At 37.5% G+C, this 13,081-nt stretch overlaps 5 protein-coding genes and 1 non-coding gene across 6 annotated transcripts in view; 2 read left to right on the top strand and 4 right to left on the bottom strand.

Moving 5' to 3' along the window:
- Positions 1 to 297: 297 nt before the first annotated feature.
- Positions 298 to 2,839, bottom strand: PHYBLDRAFT_73301 (hypothetical protein; the record flags this gene model as incomplete). The annotated part of the gene is made up of 2 exons (XM_018442825.1): positions 298 to 1,732; positions 2,754 to 2,839. The coding sequence occupies 2 exons, from the start codon at positions 2,837 to 2,839 to the stop codon at positions 298 to 300; spliced, it is 1,521 nt and encodes a 506-aa protein (XP_018285650.1).
- On the top strand, positions 1,965 to 2,038 carry PHYBLDRAFT_t246. Its single transcript has one exon. It is a non-coding gene; the product is annotated as a tRNA-Val (tRNA).
- Positions 2,840 to 3,176: 337 nt separating the features above from the next.
- PHYBLDRAFT_73300 (hypothetical protein) lies at positions 3,177 to 3,575 on the bottom strand (the record flags this gene model as incomplete). The annotated part of the gene is made up of 2 exons (XM_018442824.1): positions 3,177 to 3,193; positions 3,287 to 3,575. 2 exons carry the CDS (start codon positions 3,573 to 3,575, stop codon positions 3,177 to 3,179), a joined length of 306 nt encoding a protein of 101 aa, XP_018285649.1.
- Positions 3,576 to 4,104: 529 nt separating this feature from the next.
- Positions 4,105 to 4,471, bottom strand: PHYBLDRAFT_73299 (hypothetical protein; the record flags this gene model as incomplete). Its single annotated transcript, XM_018442823.1, has 2 exons — positions 4,105 to 4,182; positions 4,235 to 4,471. 2 exons carry the CDS (start codon positions 4,469 to 4,471, stop codon positions 4,105 to 4,107), a joined length of 315 nt encoding a protein of 104 aa, XP_018285648.1.
- A 3,561-nt stretch (positions 4,472 to 8,032) lies between these two features.
- Positions 8,033 to 8,707, top strand: PHYBLDRAFT_73297 (hypothetical protein; the record flags this gene model as incomplete). The annotated part of the gene is made up of 2 exons (XM_018442822.1): positions 8,033 to 8,299; positions 8,360 to 8,707. The coding sequence occupies 2 exons, from the start codon at positions 8,033 to 8,035 to the stop codon at positions 8,705 to 8,707; spliced, it is 615 nt and encodes a 204-aa protein (XP_018285647.1).
- Positions 8,708 to 9,592: 885 nt separating this feature from the next.
- Positions 9,593 to 13,081, bottom strand: part of PHYBLDRAFT_173938 (hypothetical protein) — a gene marked incomplete at both ends in the record, with an annotated part of 4,959 nt that continues 1,470 nt past the window's right edge. Inside the window, 3 exons of the mRNA XM_018437143.1 lie at positions 9,593 to 9,825; positions 10,828 to 10,938; positions 12,777 to 13,028. Coding sequence (XP_018285646.1) covers positions 9,593 to 9,825; positions 10,828 to 10,938; positions 12,777 to 13,028 — 596 coding nt within the window. The remainder of the gene's footprint in view (positions 9,826 to 10,827; positions 10,939 to 12,776; positions 13,029 to 13,081) is intronic.

The raw sequence follows: 13,081 nt of genomic DNA, 5'->3' as shown, positions 1-13,081 counted from the left end.
TAAGAAAATCAAATACAATACAAGAAAGAACATAAGGAGAAGAAGAAGGAACAATAGAAATGGGGTAAGGGAAAGAAGGATTTACAAGAAGAGAAATACCCATGCAGCCACGGCTAGCATTGGGGACAGACTGACCATAGGTATGGTACTGCTGCCAAGAAGTAGGATAACGATGGGGGGACAAAAGCCACGTTTCAGTGATAAAAAGAAGGGAAGTAAGTGGAGCGTATGAAAGGATCGTAGGTATGGTCTGTTTTGCAAGACCATTTGCATTCCATAATGTAATTGTTACTGAATTCATAGATCAGAGAATGAAGGGATGGTGATGCTGGCAGTATGTATAGAGATGTCCAAGTCTTTTTTGGTGGGTCGTGGGGGAACAATCTCAGCTAGTTGGTCATCACTAATCCATCCCTGAGAGCAAAAGGAACGTGCAACAGCAAACTTGACAGGAGCCCTAATGAATTCAATGGCACGTAGCATACAATCATTGTGAACATGTATAGCTTTTGTTGCCCTATCATCAAGTGAAAGAGAGGCCAGAGCTGGGTCACGGAGGTGAACAGGGTCCAGAGGATCAAAGTTATCCAAAGTAGTAACACCATAACTCGCCAGGATAGTCTTGAGCTCAGGAGCATACTCATTATGTACAAGCATTCCCATCACCTTACGATCAGGATAGTGGAGATCCAGCACACGTGCATTGTCTATCTTTAATTTCCTAAGACGTTGACGTTGAGTACTAATGGGGAGACGGATAGCATTAGGTACATAAACAATTTGAAACCCCTGATCAGCATTTTCTTTAATTGTCATGCCACGAACAACAGCAGCAATGGCCCTAGCAGTTGGAGCCCTTTTACGTGGTGTTTTAGAAACGAAAGTCTTGGTGGGTTCAGTGGAATGATGGGTCGGGGATGCAGGAAGTGATGGAAAATCAGCCTGAGAAACAACTGGAACAGAGGCAGCAATAGTAGCATATTTGGATGCTGCAGCACCAACAGAAAAATCAACATTCTCCTTTGTCAAACGTGCAATAGTGGCGTTTGCAGTAGCAAGAGCCTTACGCAACTCAATATTCTCTTTTTGAACAGCCTCCAATGCAGAAAGACGTTCATCATAAACCTGGAAACGGTCCCAAATATCCTGAAGAGTGGGCATTACAGTTGGAAGAACAGGTGCAACGTCAGATTCAATTTCATGGATATCTGCCATGGAAATACTATGACCCAAGATGGAAACAGAAGGGGACACAACAGGCTCACTTGCAGAACGAACTTCAGGAATTTTGTGTTGGACTGCATTGATCAAAGATTGCATGGATGAAGCAGTAAATGTTGCACCACATTTGCATTTAAACTGTGGGCTACCAGTACGAGAAGTAGACCCATTGGAAACAATTTTGCCTGTAGTCTGGCAACGTGAACAGGACAAAACATTGTGCAATTTTTTAAAGTCTGCCTTGAGGCCAGACAAAATGAGAGCAGTGGGAGTAGGGCGGCCAGTAGAATTAATCACCTGTTTTTGGGAACCAATCATTGTTGGAGGAGCTTGAAAAAAAATTTCGTGGGAACCAGGAGCAGGCAAAGCAGAAAAAGAAAGGTCTGAAACTGGGACAAAAAAGTGCGAAGTTGATGGTAAAACACCAGAACCACCTTCAGAGAAGAAGAAAAGAGCTGGAGACGATAACAGAGGTACAGGCAATTGAGATGTAGTTGGAGATGCTGACAATCTTGAGTGATTTCGGCGCAGATGTGAAGATGATTGCAATGATGATTCCAACAATTTGAAAAAAAGTCAATTAAAAAAAATGAAAATTGGTAGATATATAAAAACAACTATGACAATCAATCCTGCTGCAAAAAACAGATAGGTTTGATATAGTAGTTATAGAGAAAAAGAGGTAAAAGTAAAACTGTGCTGGGTTTGAATTCAAAAAATAATTTGGTTGTGGAAGAGAGTGTGGTTTCTTGGTGTAGTTGGTTATCACGTCTGTCTAACACACAGACGGTCGCCAGTTCAAGTCTGGCAGAAATCATTTTTGTTGCGGCGTCGTACCTGAATTCATATCTCCTTATTTTATGTGTTCACTTGTCGTTCCCGATCTGGGTTGGTCTTCCTTTTACTATAACAAAGTCAAAAGGTCAAACCCACTGGGGATCAAGGAGTATACGTAAAATCAAAGAGAGGATAAAAGATGATTTTTATTGATAGGAATTGAATTGTCTTATATAGTTTTCTAAACTAATACTGCGCATTATCCGCAGTAAACTATTATACTCTATTTAATTACAAGAGAAGTCCTTTTACTGTGGTTGATGCTCAGAAGATGTTACTGTGGTTAATCTTTACAAGACATTACTGCAGTTCGTTATCTATGAGGTATCTTTGACATACAGAACTGCTGCAGTCAATTATCCCAATTTCTCGGATTCATCAAAATAATGTCCGACACAGTCTTGATCTGGTATTTCTTTTCTGGCACTTGTAACTAAGTCGCAGAATCAATAACACTGGGGATTGTTAAGTTTTTAAGAATAGTTTTTAGATAAGAATAAAGATGCCTTTTTATTAAATGTATTTCTTGACTATTTATATAAATTGATACTTGATTTCTGGCTAAAAGAATAGCTACAATAATATGTCTTTGATGCTTGTTGTCTAGCACTACGGGAAAAAAATGTGGGGTTTTATGGCTGTTTTATGGCAGTTTGACAAGGCAGCTTTGTGGCGGTTTTTTGCCAAATATCTACTTTGCCCCCCTGGAGTTTAAATACATATTACAGATCTCTGCTTTCTGATTCTCCTTTGTTGGCTCTTCTATTGGACAGCGTTTCATTCTTTATTGTATAAAGTATATTATATAATCGATTACTTTTATTGGGTACTCTCTTAAATGTCATTTATTACTTTAATATTTTAGCTTAGAAAGAAATTCTATTGGACACTAGTAATTTTTTTTTAATGTTACTTTTATGAAAACAGTTTTTTATTGGATAATATACATGTAAATGTTTGATCATTTTAATAAATACAAATTTTTATTGGTTATTACAATAGAAGATCATTTTTATTAATCATTTTTATTGGTTGTTATGACAGAAAAAAAATCATATTGTTCATTTTACTGGTTATTATGACAGAAAAATAAATAATATTGTTTATTTTATTGGCTGTTAAAGCATAAAAAAATCTATAGATACATTTTATTGGCTATTTACTATTTAATATTCTAGGTTTTTATAGTAAAATATTCTATTCAATTCCACTACACCAGATTACTTACAAGACTGTAATCTTTTATGGCGGTCCCTCCAGAGATGTGCAACTCTTGCAGTTGATGCCCAGTTTCCAAGACATCTAGTGAAGTCTATACCAGAATCCTTCATTATATTTGCGTGCCTGGCACACATTTCTTTCTTAAGTGCTACTGGTATAGACCCCCAGCTAGGATTAGAACCAAGAGCGATCACTGAAGGATGGGCGGCCATATCATCACATATAAGCTTTGTACACATATTGAGTGTGACCTTCTCGTTACTTGTTACTTCAATGCCAAGGTCTTCACTTATCATCTTGAAGATATTGTTGTAAATGAGTATTGACTACTGCTGTAATTGAGAATAAGTCTGAAGGAAATAATATAAGGCCTCAGCTATTCCAGTCAAAGGTGTCTACCGATTACTTTATTATTTAACACACAGGTTTAGCATGCATGATAGTGATTATATTTCATATGATGATATCACCATAATATGGGATACATCAGTGGATTATTATAAGCATAATTATAACTCATAAACACATTTACTTTCGATGTTAATACTTCATTGGGATTACACACATTTATATAATTAATCATACATTAATTATCCCAAGATCACGTTGCTCTGATTAAGGCTCAGATAGGATCGATTACCTGACCCCAGTCATATAATTTTCCCAATCCAAAACAATATAAATAGCAGTAGTAGTTCAGTGTAGGAACCTGGTCAAACTTTGATATAAAATCCTTTCTCAATAAACAAAACCTACACAAGTTCTCACGAATCTTAGTTCCTAATCTCAAATCTTCAATTCTTCCTCTTAAAAACTTCTTCAACTTCAACCACCACAACAGATATGCTTTAAAGTTATTTCACGGAATATGCTCACCAGTTTGCGGATGGTATTAGCACTAGACTATTAAATGACATATTAATATATATTCAACTCGTTTTATTTTTTGTCTTACAATGGCAGAGACAGAAGGCAAAGTGTGTTGGTTGGAAATGTTTCTATTCTCCAGTTGGCTCTGGAGAGCAGTAATCTCCAAATTCAAATCTTCAATGCTTGTTTTCATTTCGAGCTTCAACTCTTCGATCTGTGCCTTCATTTCAAGTTTGGCCTTTTCTTGGCCTGCCTTCAAAGATAGTATCTCATTGTACATGGCATGTAGCAAAGAGATGGAATTGTTATCTGTGTTATTCATGTTGAGAGTTTGGTTTATCTGGGAAAAAGGATTGTTATGAAAGAAAGATAAAGGCCAAAAGAATTTTCTATTGTCTATTATTAGTTTTATATAAATGAGTTTAACCTATTGGTCCAGCCAATATTATTATTGGGCTACTGTAGTTCTAATAACAGCTATCACGCAATGTTTTAGCTTCTGTTCCTGAGTTTATATTTGTATTATCTATGTCATTGCCTACTTGTAGTCATTAAGTCTATACAAATCTCAACACTATTAAGTATAAAGGCATATTATTTAAAAGGAATTATCAATATTCATATCTTTATTCTTAAGTGTTTATTTCCAACCTAAAAAATGTCTTCAAATTCAATCCTTGATAGTTACTAATTCAATCTGCAAAGAGCGCCACACCAATTCAAAAAAGCCAAGAGTTGTAGAGCTCAATGCTTTAAGAACCATCATAGAAGACATAATGATATCCAGACTTCACAGACCACGCCTGTTCCTGGACAAGTCAATGTTGTTTTGAACACTGTCTCGAACAACACTATTGAGTAAGACTACAAATCACATACATACTATTAGAAGTGTAATTAATTATATTGTTATCTTCATAAACAAGCAGAGAACGTACTGATGCAATCGAAGATCAGATCATGGATACACTCAACAGTGAAGATAACGATGATCCAATTATGAATATCTTCAGTAATGATGATAATAATGAGTCTATGGTAAGATATATATATATATATACATGTCTTATTATATAATGCTAATTATTAGTTACCTTGTTAAAGTATGATGCGGAACTTGGCAATGACATGGATATCATTGAAAACGAAACATCTCCTTTGGTTCTTGACTTCAGTTAGCCTGCACCTAACCCTGACAAAGACGATGCAAAGAACCTTGAGTTTCTCAAGATCATTAACGATTTTGGTATCTCCCACAATGCCCATAAAATGATAGTCAAGCATTTCAACAGCATTTTGGAAACGTCAACTTGCATTACATACAGAGCATGTACTCCTCATCTCGGCAAAAAGCTTTTGAAGAGTTTCTCTGATGTTGAAGAGACAGTCCATGATATCTGTCAGAGGGTATGTATGCTTTTTACCAGTCCATCCCAGACTGAGTGCTCCAACTGTGGACAAAGCCGGTACAAAACAAGACGTGGAGAAATCGAGGGTGGTGATCTGGTTGCTGCTGCCACAATGATACAGCTTCCATTGGTGAGACAACTGGCTCTTGCGTTAGCCAACAAGAATACAAGAGCAGATATGCATTACCGCCATAATCATGAGTCAAGCTTGGATGGAAGTAAAACCAATGTGTTTGATGGCCAGGTTTACCAGCAAGCAAAACATCTGTTTTCTGGAAAAGATGACATTACAATTTCGTTGTCTGTTGATGGATTCACGCCACACAATGTTCCTGGTTCTGTAACGATCCTCCATGCCACCATTCTTAACCTGAATCCCATGGTCCAGTATGAGAGAAGCAGAATGCTCCAGATCGCAATGATCCCAGGTCCAGGTGCACCTGCCAATTTCTGGTCGTTCATGGAACCAACGATGAAAGAGCTCCTGATGTTGGAGAGCAAAGGGATGGTCGTCAAGACACCAAACAAGACCATTCATGCCAAGGTACATGTCTTAATGGTCACTGGTAACATTCCCGCCTTAGCAAAGTTGGCATGTCATTCTGGACATATGAGCAAAGACGGTTGCCATATCTGTCATGTTGTCAGCCAATGTCCCAAGCATGGACAATACTTCAGAACTTTGCCCAGCACCAATATCGGTATGCTGGAAAGTTTCCAGAATTTTTCCCAGACCAGTGCATCCAGCTGCAAAGGGTTAAACAGACAATCCCCCCTGGCAACATTGAAGGTATTCTCTGGACCATTGTTTTTTGCCCTCAATGAAATGCATGGACTTTGCCATAGAATAAGCAAGCAGGTCTGGGGTTTGGTTTCTGGTACCTACGGAATAGGCTATTGTTTTGCTCTTTCTTCTGGTGTTCGGAAGGAGATCGGTACAGCAATGTACAAAACAAGAAATACCATCCCTACATCCTTCCATGGCGATTAGAGGGATATATACAAGAACCCCGGGTCGTTCAAGGCCACCAATTAGACAGACTTTTTTCTGTTTGTCATCTCTACACTGGTGGCAGAGTGTATTGGAGATGCAACTGCCTGGAACACATTACTTGGCTTGGTTCAAGCATGTAACCTACTCATGAGCTGGAAGTTATCAGCAGAGGAACAAACCTCTATCAAAAGGTATATTTTAGTAAAAGCTATGTGTTATTCTATTATTTATTCTAACTATTTTTCTTCAGTAAACTTGAAATATGGAACATGTACCTGGAATTGCTACTTACAAGTGGAAAAATCAAAATCAATATTTTCACTATAAACCAGCATCTTCTTCAGCACTATCCTCTCATGATTGACACATACAGTCCACCTTGTGCATATAGCACCAGATCCGTGGAACAGGCAATCAGTGAATACTCAAGGGCTATCAAGAGTAATTCTGCTATAAATGTTAACGCTGGCAATATCATGCTTGGCTTAGCACAAATACGACAAGCAGAGGCCAGAGCTGTGGTATTTCAGGTACGAAACAATAGAAAAATAAAATATTTGATAATAGAGACGTATAGAAATACTTTGAGACTGTATATAAGTTGTCTTTATTCATAAATAAAAAGTGTCCCTTTTTATAAGAAAACACAATCTGCTCTTGTTATTATGTCTTAGTTTCTTAAGGCTTTCTTCCTTTACTATATTTGGTTATTAGAGTGTATTTACTGCTTAACTAGTGTTGGTGTTACAATTATGACATCAAGTCATAAATCGTACTTCTTTAGCTCTTAGCTATTCTTTTCTCTTTTATACTAGAGCTTTAGGACTTCCTACTAAATTAGCTCCATATCGATCTGACACAGTTTACCTGGCAGTATGATATAATTATCTTAACAATCTTTAAGATATTATCTACAGTACTAACTGTAATAATTATTGGGCTGATTACTTAATCGTTTATATATATTTTATACTGACAAGATGATAGCTACTACGCTATCTCAATATGAATATGTTCTTATATGTGATAAATCCAACATCCGAGTGTCTGGATCACCACAAGAGCCTGTTGTATCCAACATAATCGTAGATTTAAATTAAAAGTACAGACACTCAATAAATACGTACATTGAGTTACCGACAACTAGTAACGATACTAAAAGATATACCTTCCCTTATACAAGGAAATTACGTAAAGAACATACTAAGACAAATACTAAGACTCTAGTCAATAACACTAAAAACATAAGAACTAAATCATAGAAGATAATGGTAGAGAAACAGACATTACATGATATCATCATATCATCATCAAGCTAAATACAATGTCTATATAAACGCACAATACTAATAGCAATAGAACAGCATCTCTTTTCTGATTCTTTCACTTCTTCTAATAAAACAAAGTCTCACCGTACTCTCGTCTGCACTTGTTTTATTTTATATCTTATTTTTACCTCATACATAACAGAGCCACTGTCATGATTACAGAAGCAAGAACAGCACGACACTTACAATATGAAGATTTCACTGCTGGTTGGCCGTTGACAGATGAGAGTGAGTGTGTTGGTGCTGGGTCTGATATTGAGTTCTGGGGGCCTTTGAGGAATAGAACAATCCAAGATAGTTTTGAAGGCATTTCTTGTCTTTCGAAACTTCTTGAAGACTTCTACAAATCAAAGGGGGAAGAGTGTAGTATGATTGAAGCAGCTATACAAACTAGCCGCAAGGCATTTGTCAATGGTTGTGTGATTGACTCTGCACTTGACTAAAATTGTGTAAGGGAGGCACATAACATCAGATTACAGATTCAGGTTGATGAAAACCACGACATAAATTCTGCATACTCCCCAGTTTACAAGGATTTCTTTGGAAAAGTTGTTGTCTTCTTTGAGCACAGGCTCAACAACAAGAGGTGGCCGCTTGCTCTTGTAGAGATTGCGGCAGTCCATTTGGTAAATGGTATACCAGTTGTTAACAATAGGCAAATGAAGCCAAAGGTAGTTCACCTGGCAGATGTCAAAGAATTGGTTGGTTTGGTGAAGTTGGACGCGACTATAAATACAACAACAACAACAATAACAATAACATACATAGTGTGGCCAGAGCTTAACCGCGGCCCAAAATTGTCACTTGGTTCTCTTGCAGACCTATAATTTGTTTTTTTTTTGTAATACATTTTTTTTTCAAATTGTCTTAACATATTTTATTTTCTCAGCAGAAAGTTTAGATATTTTCTTCTCTTTTTCTTCTGACTTTTAATAGTCATCAAATGCAATCTACATTTACTAAAAATGTAAAGTCTGTAGTTAAAGCTTACTTTTGTCTATCAGGAAATTTAATTGTAGGTGGTCAATTTGCTTTTTGTCAACCTTTTCAAAAAACAGAGATTTTCTAGTTTCAAATTGAATTTTTAGTGATTTTTTAATTATTATAGGCCGAAAACATAGTCACAAAAGCAAAAAACCGCCATTTTTTCCCATAGTGTAGTAATATCTTCTATAAGTATATTCACCATTTTAAACATCTGAAACATATGTGAAAGATCAATCGACAATGACAAGATCTTTTACCCTAAAAGTCAACCATTATTAGTTGCTTGTGAATTCTGATTTTGATTGCTGATGTCAACTCTGACAAAAAAATAGTTTTTATTGATATGAATTGAATTGTCTTATATAGTTTTCTAAACTAATACTGTGCATTATCCGCAGTAGGTATTATTTATATTTAATTAAAGAAATAGTCATTATATTACGGTTAACTATCTTCAGATTTTACAGATTCACTAGGGGAGCAGTGCTCCCCCCCCCCTTTGGGGGGTCCCCCCCCCTCCCCCCTCCCTTTGGAGGGGCCCCAGAGCCTACCGGAAGTTAATATAAAACCCTTCCCTATTGGAAGTCTAAGTACCATATAGCACAATTAATAGAAACATTTTATTTGAGTGAATTATATGAAAAGAAAGGATATGTATAGATGTTTTATTATTCAAAAAAAATTGGTTAGATGAGTTTATAGTGTATGTTATATATAATTTTTTACTAAATGTCAAAGACTTCCTTAAATACAACATTGTCTGTAAATACAGTATTTGCCATTTCATTGGAATTTGCTGGTGTATCAAGCATTATCTTGATTGTAGAAGGTTTTCTGACCCAGGATAGAGCAACATACAGCTGGCCATAGGAGAATACTGGGGCAGGGAGATATAATCCAACACTCTCAAGAGTTTGACCTTGTGACTTGTTTATTGTCATTGCGAATGCAAGACGAACTGGAAATTGGAACCGCTGGAATTCAATTTCACCATTTGATCCAGATGGATTAAGCTTTATTCTTGGAATAAGAGATACTTGCCCGGCATTTGATCCAGTCACAATTGTTGCTCTGATGACAGATGTTCCAAAAGAGTTGCAAATCAGGCGTGTACCATTACAGAGGCCGTTTTTTGGGTCAAGATTGCGAAGAAGCATGATAGGACATCCTTTTTTTAAGGACAGTGAGTGAGGTGGTAGGGATCCAGGATCAATGGTATTTAGTAGCTCAACTGGATATGTCAACTGACCATCTTCATCAATTCCCTGGTCGACGCTCTTAAACTCTCGTGCCTCTCCAGGAAACTGGCTCAGAAGAATATCATTGAGTTTCTTGACATCTTTATTCTTAGGAGTAAGCAAAGCACGGCCCATGAGGAAATGACAGTTGGCTGCATTAGAGGAGAGATCATGGAAAACTGCTTTGGCCAGATCAGCAGGATTACATCCAGAAAGTAACATATGGGGCGGAATTGGGATGGTGTCATCACCGCCTGTTGTGTGGGCAGAACCACTACCAACTTGCAAGAGAAATGCTCCAAATTCCCTAAGCTCTAATGTTTCTTGTTCATTATTTGCTTGGGCAATTTGCATGTTTGTTGTAAGCCGCAAGGTTTTTACATTTCTCCATGCAGATGCTTTCTTGATACATTGGCTTACAACCTGAGCTCTTGTTGCCTTGGGTATAACAGGAAGGACCTGCCGAAAATCGCCTCCAAAGACAAACAACTTCCCTCCAAATGGAACGTTTTCAAGCAATGGATCGACAGCCTTCATTATATCTTGCATGGATCTGCTTACAGTATTAAAAACATCTTTACTAATCATAGAAGCTTCGTCCCAGATAACCAATTCCGTTCTTCTAATAAGTTGTGCCATTTGCAAGTTTGCGTTGATGGAGCATAAGGAGTTAAGATCAACTTGCACTGGAATCTTAAACCTGGAATGTGCTGTACGCCCACTGTCTAGCAGCAATGCAGCAATTCCACTTGTTGCTACTGCAAGAGCAATTTTTCCTTGTTGGCAAGTTTTTTGAAGCAAGGCATTAAAGACAAATGTCTTTCCCGTCCCACCTGGACCATCGACAAAGTACAATCTTGAGGCTCCCACGTTTTCTTCAATTGCACTTAATACTGTTGTATAGATACGTCTTTGTGAATTATTGAATGTCAATGTATCTGGATCTGGCAAAAGCTGGGCTTGATCACATAAATCTTCTTGTTCTTGTATGATGGCTTGAACATCTTGCCCATTTGGGCTAAAGTGCTGGATGTCAGGCATTGGTGGAAGAACAAATCCAGTGAACAACATGAGAGACATAGAGTTGGCAGATAGATGACTTTTGATATCCCATAAACATCTGTCAAACATATCTTGTGTGGGGGCTAACGCAGGAATTCCACTACTTTCTCTTGCCAAATGAAGATAATCTTCAATCATAGAATCGCGATGAGCAAGCCACAAAGAGAAAGGATCTGATACTGCACAGAAAATCAAAAGAATAGCAAAGAGTCTTCGTAAAGAAAATGGGATCTGATGAGCTGCTGCCTCTTCCATACAGTTACTCCACTCATCATCATTCAAAAGTAATCTCAGAGCACGACATGCAGCTTGGTTTGTTTCATACACACATCCTTCTACTGTACGTATGTCTTCAAAGCTTTTGGCTCCTTTAACATAATGCAGCAGTAATTGTAACAAATATTTTTCAATATCTCTCGGAGACACTGTGTAAACTCTGCCAATCGTTCCTTTATCAAACCTCTTACGTGCTGTCCATTTTCGTTCTTTTGTATTTCATACATAAAGAGAAGGAAAGTCGACGTAAAGAAGTTTTTCAGATGATGGGTGTGTAGCATTATAGTCAAAATATCTCATTAAAGTAGTGTTTTTTCTGGAATTTGCAACATCCTCTGGGTTAGAAGATGGATTATAATATACGGGTTGGGCATTTTCCAGATGGATTGAAAGTCGTTGATGGCTGGGATACTCTTGATGAAGCTTGAAAGAAAATATTCTCCAGCATGCTTCAGAAGCGGAGACATACCGAGCATCAAGAAACTCATTAACTTCGTTTACATGCTCTTGTTGTTGTTGTGGAGCAGAATTGGTGGGTGTAGGCTGCACATGGGCCATTGCACAGTCATGTCCTTTATATACATATTTGTAGAGATATTTTACGGCAGAAACAGAGGTGCTAATCTCAACATTTATATGAGCATTGTATTTTGCACATATGTATCTATTGTGTGGAACAACCCATCCATTATCCATGATCTTTGGCCTTCTTCTAATAACTCTTCCATTTCGACTGCGTTGATAAATAGGATATCCGTTTCCACCATCGCTAGTCTCATTGCAAAGCTTTTTAGGATAATTCTTTGAACAGATCCCATTCTTCATGCATGGTGCTTTTGGATATTTCTTTCCGCATGGGCCATGCATCATGCATTTTTTTACTGTTTCATATGCCAATGGCTCAGTTTCAGGATCTGGGATTTCAGCCGAAACTATTCTGTCAAAATCTTCTATTGTTTTTGGTTTATCTTGTGGTCGCAAAATCAAAAGAATGTGGGCATGAGGAAGTTCGCGCTTTTGGAATTCAATGACATATATAAAGGTCAAAACTTTCCCCAGAATATTTTTTTTGTAAGGTCAATCATGAGCTCTTTGAGCTTTATATTAAAAACCCGAGAACAAAGATCTGGTCTGTCATTAGCTTTTTGCCCAGCCAACAGGGAATTTGTGATTTCTGGCCACTTTGAATTGCAAGTGAAAGTTATGAACAAATCAGGCTTGCCAAAACGACGCACAATACTCATTGAATCTTGATAAAGTTGAGCCATATACTGGGGGCTACCAATAAAAGAAGATGGAAGAATAACTCTCTTTCCAAGATTTGCAAGATTACAATCGTTATGGATAACAGCATCCTGAATTCCACTATAAAGATCTACACAGAGACGATTTTGATTGCTGGTGATGAAGTGCAGCCGATCGTGCTCAACTTTGGCATACATATCAACAATATATTGTTGAAAGAGACGGCCAAAAAGATGGAGGAGGTGCTGTGTGTTGCGTCGATACATCAAACGGTTTGAGTACCATTGCATTACTGTGACATGCTCTCCTGACAATGAGCTGGCATCAATGGTCCAACCATCTTCACCATGTGGAAAGAGTAGCACATAGTGTAAAGCATCATAAGATCGGTGG

Source organism: Phycomyces blakesleeanus, assembly GCF_001638985.1.
Source record: "Phycomyces blakesleeanus NRRL 1555(-) unplaced genomic scaffold PHYBLscaffold_28, whole genome shotgun sequence".
NCBI classification, from domain to species: domain Eukaryota; kingdom Fungi; phylum Mucoromycota; class Mucoromycetes; order Mucorales; family Phycomycetaceae; genus Phycomyces; species Phycomyces blakesleeanus.
The sequence above is the reverse complement of the archived record's forward strand: the minus strand, read 5'-3'. Positions and strand labels throughout refer to the sequence as shown.